The 6,899-nt window shown below is 36.9% G+C and overlaps 1 protein-coding gene across 1 annotated transcript in view; it reads left to right on the top strand.

The window, feature by feature from the left end:
* sspo (SCO-spondin) overlaps positions 1-6,899 on the top strand; it is a 102,705-nt gene that overhangs the window by 66,967 nt on the left and 28,839 nt on the right. The window contains 8 exon segments of the mRNA XM_016235575.1: positions 2,128-2,225; positions 2,310-2,356; positions 2,436-2,636; positions 3,750-3,920; positions 4,002-4,199; positions 5,181-5,277; positions 5,505-5,603; positions 5,864-5,964. Of these exon segments, the coding sequence (XP_016091061.1) occupies positions 2,128-2,225; positions 2,310-2,356; positions 2,436-2,636; positions 3,750-3,920; positions 4,002-4,199; positions 5,181-5,277; positions 5,505-5,603; positions 5,864-5,964 (1,012 nt within the window).

The following is a 6,899-nucleotide window of genomic DNA, read 5'->3' as shown; positions in this document are numbered from 1 at the left end:
AAATAAATAAATATGATATGAACATATAAATATAAAACAGTGTTATTTATTCATTATGTATTTTCTTTCTGCAGCACGTGTGAATCAGGAAAGCTGGTGGACTGTACAAGTGTGGAGTGTGACGGTAAGAAGTTTAGAGATGCTCTTGTGTCTGTCACACACTCTCTGATGTGTGTGTGAGACTCTGTGTGTGAGACTCTGTGTGTGTGTGTGTGTGTGTGTGTTTCAGTGGATGGCGGCTGGTCGTCCTGGACTCCGTGGAGTGTGTGTTCTGTGACGTGTGGCGCTGGTCTGCAGTCGCACTATCGCTTCTGTTCGGATCCGGAGCGAGCTGGGAACGGACTGCCCTGTGTGGGACCAGACCGAGAGGACAGAGTGTGCTCTTCAACACCCTGCAGCCGTGAGTGAGAGAGAGATATACAGTATATATAGTCAGACCTAAATTCATTCAGACACCTTCAACATTTCTCACATTATCAGTTTATTCGCTATAGTTTAGAAAATGGTAATAACATATGACAAGAACTCAGAGTTAAACTGTGTCAGAGCAAACTGATCTTGATAATGTCAGATAACTTTGATAGAAAGGTATGTAATGAATTCGGTTGAATAGCTGTCAGCTGTTAAATTTAAGTATACTATTAGATAATACCAATTTAGCTCAACCAGTTACCAAGCAGTGCTTCATTTTGTTCAGTCCGTCTGTGGTGTAAAAATATCGCATTAGCAATTAAAGAAAAGCACTTAAGCAAAACATGGTCAGGTCAAAGTGTCTGAATAATTTTTGGCCCCAACTTTTTATCAATTATACTGGTAGTCCACTATATGAAGAATTTTTGGGTATAATATGTCACTGTTTACTTTATTTTGCTATCCTCACTTAACATAAATTAACTATATGTCCTGCACACACTAGAAAAAAATATTAAAAAGTATAATAATATAATATAATATAATATAATATAATAATTTATTTAAATTTATATATATATATATATAGACATAATATATTATATATAATTATATAATTATAAATAAATATATATAATTTATACAAACACACACAGATGCAACAAAAACTATAAGAGTATAAATAAAACCAAAACAACAGTGATTTGCAAGAATATGAAGACTGCTTTAAATGTCAGATTGGTTTGTGTTGTTGTGTCTGCAGGAGACGGAGGCTGGAGTGACTGGTCGTCCTGGACAGACTGCAGTAAGTCGTGTGGTGGAGGAGTGAAGAGCCGCAGACGGGACTGTGATCGGCCCGTCAGAGGAGGAGACGGAGACTATTGTGAAGGACTGGGAACGGAAGTCATCCTGTGTAACACACACCACTGTCCAGGTGTGTGTGTGTGAGTGTGTGTGTGTGTGTGTGTGTGTGTGTGTGTGTGTGTGTGTGTGTGTTCACATGTATATTAGATGTTAATTCTGAACTCTGTCTCTAGTGTCATCATGTTCACACGTGCCAGGAAGTGTGTTCAGCGCCTGCGGACCCTCGTGTCCACGATCATGTGACGACCTCACTGTGAGTAAAAGAATTAAACATCATATGAAGTTAAAAATCTGTGTATTTTATAGTGTATTTGTAATATGAAAGTAAATGGAAGGGATGGATAGATTATAATACATATATGAATATGTAAATACATTTTGATATATTTTATAGATAGATTGAAATTTCATTGTGCATTTAATAGTAAAATGAATATATACTGTAAATACATATAAAATGCTAATATATTTGATAGATAAATATAAAATAATTAAAGACAATATATATAGTTTTTTAACAATTAATAATATTTTTACCATGCATTTAAGAATAATACATGTAATATGAATAAGTAAATATGTAATATGTTAATATATTTCTAATAATATATTTTAAGATAGATAGATAGAACGATAGACAGATAGATAGATAGAGACAGACAGATAGACAGATAAATAGATAGATAGATAGATAGACAGACAGACAGATATACAGATAGATAGATAGACAGATAGACAGAGACAGACAGACTGAGTGTGTGTGTGTGTGTGTGTGTGCAGTACTGCGAGTGGCGCTGTGAGCCGGGCTGTTACTGCACGGATGGTAAAGTTCTGGACTCAAATGGGACGGAGTGTGTGGAGCGGGACACATGTCCCTGTCTGAACCTGCACACAGGACAACGGGTCCATCCCGGAGAGACCGTCCCGACTCCAGATGCCTGCAACAACTGGTGAGAATCATAGAGACACCGCAGAGATTACACGTCTGCTTTGATTCAGATCATGTGATTGATACGTGTTTGGTCACATTCCAGCACCTGTGAGAGAGGGAGACTCGTCTGCAGTGAACAGCCGTGTCCAGGTTTATCCCTTCAGCCCATAATAATCTCAGTCATCTCTATGGGTTATCAGATTGTGATGTGTGTTCGTGTGTGTGTCAGTGGATGGAGGCTGGTGTCAGTGGTCCGAATGGACGCCCTGCTCAAAGACCTGTGGGATGGAGTGGGTGTCCCGCTACAGGAGCTGCGCTTGTCCTGAACCCAGATCAGGAGGAGCGGCATGTTCAGACCAGCAGGAGGAACACGCCGGACTGGGAGTCCAGATCCAGAGACAGCCGTGCCCATCCGTCTCCTTCTGCCCCGGTGAGACATTCCTCAAACCAGACAAATACAGCGACTAATACAACAGCTGACTTAATGACTTCATGTGTTTAATGAGATTCAGTTTACTTCAAGTATTGACCTAATTTGAAATGACACATTTTTATATAATCATTTGAGAAATCAGTATGATAAATCATTTGAGAAATTGTTAAATCAGTCGATAGATAAATAGACAAATATGAAAAAAGTAGATAAAATTATGCCATTTGAAAAAAAGTCAAAGCATATGTATATGTAAAAAAAAAAGTAAATAAATAAAATTACAACATTAAAGCAAAATTATTATAAAATATAAATATTTATTTATAAACAATAATTGATCATACAGAAATTATGATAAAAATAAAAATAAATATTTTTAATGCGATTATAAATTGAATAGTAGTTGCATTTTTAATTTGAGTAATTTTCTGTTATTTATGTATTTATTTGATCAATAATACAATACAATTAGTAATATTGTGAAATATTATTACAATTTAAAATAACTGTTATGTAAGTAACTGTCTATGTAAATATATTGTAAAGTATAATTTATTTCTGTGATATGCAGCTGTATTTTCAGCATCATTCCTCCAGTCTTCAGTGTCACATGATCTTCAGAAATCAGTATAATATTCTGATTTGCTGCTCAAGAAACATTTCTGATTATTATCAATGCTGAAAACAGTTGTGTTTCCCAATATTTTTGTGAAAACTGTGACAATTAATTTTTCAGGATTCTTTGAACAGAAGGTTCAAATGAACAGCATTTATTTGAAACATTAATCTTTTATAACATAAATTTCTTTAGTCACTTTTGATCAATTTAATGTGTCTTTTCTGTATAAAAGTATTGATTTGTTTGAAAAACTGTAGTGTATATGCAAACCTGATCTCTCTGTGTGTGTGTGTGTGTGTGTCTGTGTGTGTGTCTGTGTGTGTGTCTGTGTCTGTGTCTGTGTCTGTGTCTGTGTGTGTGTGTGTGTGTGTGTGTGTGTGTGTGTATGTGTGTGTGTCTGTGTCTGTGTCGGTGTGTGTGTGTGTGTGTGTGTGTGTGTGTGTGTGTGTCTGTGTCTGTGTCTGTGTCTGTGTCTGTGTCTGTGTGTGTAGTCCACGGCTCATGGGGCTCCTGGAGCTCGTGGTCGGACTGTGACGGGTGTGCCGGTGTGTCTGTCAGACAGAGGCAGTGTAACAGTCCTCCAGCGCGGTTCGGCGGTCTGTCCTGCCTCGGAGAGAGTCGACAGAGCCGCGGCTGTCATGATAACATCACCGTCTGCTCAGGTCAGCTGATTCTACAGTCATATGAATATCAGAATCTATTCCAGACTCCTGTAGTGATCGTGTTTCTCTCCTCATCTGCAGACTGTGGAGGAGGACAGGAGCAGTGGCGCTGCGGGAAGCCCTGTCCGCGCTCCTGCTCCGATCTGCACGGAGACACGGAGTGTGTGGATTCACCAGGATGCAGCTCGACCTGCGGGTGTCCAGGAGACATGCTGCTGCAGGACGGCCTGTGTGTGGACCGAGAGCTGTGCCGCTGTAAATATCACAACATCAGCGCAGGTACAGTATGAACACCTTCAGAAGAGATGCTCAGTGCTGCAGCCACAACACAAATAGTCTTTCAATCTGTGTTATTTTAGTAGTTACTTTACTATAATTGTTTATTATTTATTTAGATTTTTTTATATATATATACAGGTATATATATATATTTTAAGTTTTAGGTTATTTTAAGTTTTAGTTATTTGGTAGTGTGTTTTAGTTTTTTATATTCTATTTTATTTCTGGTAATGTTTAATTTATTTCATTTAATGTTTTTTTAATATATATTTTTTTTCATAAATTTTAATTCAAGTTTGGTTAAAGTCATTTTGTTGTGTGTTTTAGTTGTTGTTTTTAGTTTTAGTTTTGTTATTTCTAATTAATACATTTCTTTTATAATTTATTTCAATCTTAGTTTTTTAGTAATTTTAGTACTTTAACTTAAACAATATCAAACAAAAATTATAGTCTTTACTTAATTGAAGTTAAAGTTTTAGTCATTTTGTGCTGTTTTGTAATTTGTATTTTTTTTTTAATTATGTTTTTGTTTCACTTTTCATTTTTATTTAACTTTTAGTTTTAGTCATTTTAGTACTTTAACTTAAACCAAACAAAAAATATAGAAATATATTATTTTATTTCTGTTCATGTTTAATTAGTTTTTTGTTAATTTAAATTAAAGTTTTAGTTATTTTGTGTGACATTTTGTTAAATATGACAACTTTTATTTCAGTTTCAGTAATTTTAGTACAAAGCAAAAAAAATTATTTTGCCTTCACAACTAACTGAAATTAAATAATTTAAAGTTTTTTATATTCTGTTTTATTTCTGTTAAATATTTCATTTATTTTAATGAATGTAATTTTTGTTAGTTAATGATAACACTAACATTATAACATTACTTTAAAACTACACCAAAACAAACCCTTAAATAAATAGAGAACTATATAGAAGTTTTACACACTGAAATGACATGCAAAACACTTTCTGTCTCCACAGGAATAGACACAGGCAATGTTTCCTGGTCAAGGCCGGAAGCATCAGACTGGCATCATGTGGCTCCAGGAGAGACCATCAGCACTGACTGTCAGAACTGGTACAGTGGGCTTTTTCTTCTTTTTGCACGATTTGTTTAGTGTCAAAGTGAGCTTATTAAACACTAAGGAAGTCATTGTCCCTCACCTTATTGGGCTGTATACTGTCTACAGAGGCATAAACATAAAATAAAAAAAGTAAGGAAAAGGCAGCTCACTAGACACCGAAACAAAGATATAATTGTTTCTTTATCTCTGTGTCTGTATGTTTTTCAATCCTTTTTTCCAGCACTTGTGAAGCAGGTGTCCTTCAGTGTGACTCAGTTCCTGGTTGCCATGTCGACGGCAGCTGGGGCCAATGGGCTCCCTGGTTGGAATGCTCCGCCCGGTGTGGAGGCGGGGTTAAGATCCGGACACGTGAGTGTGATAACCCCGCCCCTCAGAGCGGCGGCAGAGAGTGTGTGGGATCCGGCCGACAGCAGAAAGCCTGCAACACTCACAGCTGCACAGGTGAGTCAGTGTGACCGATGCTATTTTCCACATACTCTATATAGAGTGCAGAATCTCTGTATTTTCTGTCTGTATGATGACTCCTGTAGACTCTGGTCCGTGGTTCGACTGGTCAGCGTGGTCAGCCTGCACCGTCAGCTGTGGAGGAGGGTCTCAGAGCCGTAGCCGATCTTGCCGGACACCACCCTGTTCGGGCATGAGACGCCAGAGCAAGACCTGTAACACACAAGTGTGTCTGGGTACGACAAACACTCGATCAGCTCTCCCTCTGAGCAGTCAGTCATAATAATAATAGTTTTAGGAAGCTATTTTCAGAAAAAACTTCTTGCAAAACTTGTCATAAAACATGTCCAGGTCATACTTCCCACCAAAATAAATGATGTTTTGCATAAAGAAAACAAACCTTAATTTTGGACGCTTAAGTCTAAATACATAATTCAAAATAAATAATGCAACAGAGCAAGACCTGTAACACACAAGTGTGTCTGGGTACGACAAACACTCGATCAGCTCTCCCTCTGAGCAGTCAGTCATAATAATAATAGTTTTAGGAAGCTATTTTCAGAAAAAACTTCTTGCAAAACTTGTCATAAAACATGTCCAGGTCATACTTCCCATGATGTTTTGCATAAAGAAAACAAACCTTAATTTTGGACGCTTAAGTCTAAATACATAATGCAAAATAAATAATGCAACAAAAAAAAAAACTGCCTGTTTTTAGGACCATTAAGATAGTCAGTGTGATTGTGGCTTAATGCAAAAATAAACAAATAAATGCAAAGTAAGTAAAAAAAAATCTGTGTGTAAAGTCCCTTCAAAAAGCAGCCAGATGGAGAAATGACAGGATATTTGAGTCAAATTGACTTTAATGGCTTCCTGCCTCTGCACACAGCAGCTTTTTAGTGTTACAGACACAGACCAGGATTTCAAAGCAGCTTAAATCCTTCATGAAATTGGTTTGTTTTCTTCTCAGAAAGCATTTTAAAATCATGTTTGTTGTGAAACACGATGTGAGGGCTTCAAGAACATACCTCAGATTCATCCTGTGATTAAATATTGAACCTTCCTCCGTGAGCGATGATCCTTTGACAGCAGGAGTGCTCTCAAACAGGTAGTTTTGTGGACTGTAAGCCCCATCTAATTAAATATTCAGTGAGCGTGAAGGTCTCAGAGC

Source organism: Sinocyclocheilus grahami, unplaced genomic scaffold (assembly GCF_001515645.1).
Source record: "Sinocyclocheilus grahami isolate Dianchi unplaced genomic scaffold, SAMN03320097.WGS_v1.1 scaffold472.1, whole genome shotgun sequence".
In the NCBI taxonomy this organism is placed as follows: Eukaryota; Metazoa; Chordata; class Actinopteri; order Cypriniformes; family Cyprinidae; genus Sinocyclocheilus; species Sinocyclocheilus grahami.
Note: the sequence above shows the minus strand (reverse complement) of the source record. Positions and strands in the feature narration are given on the sequence as shown.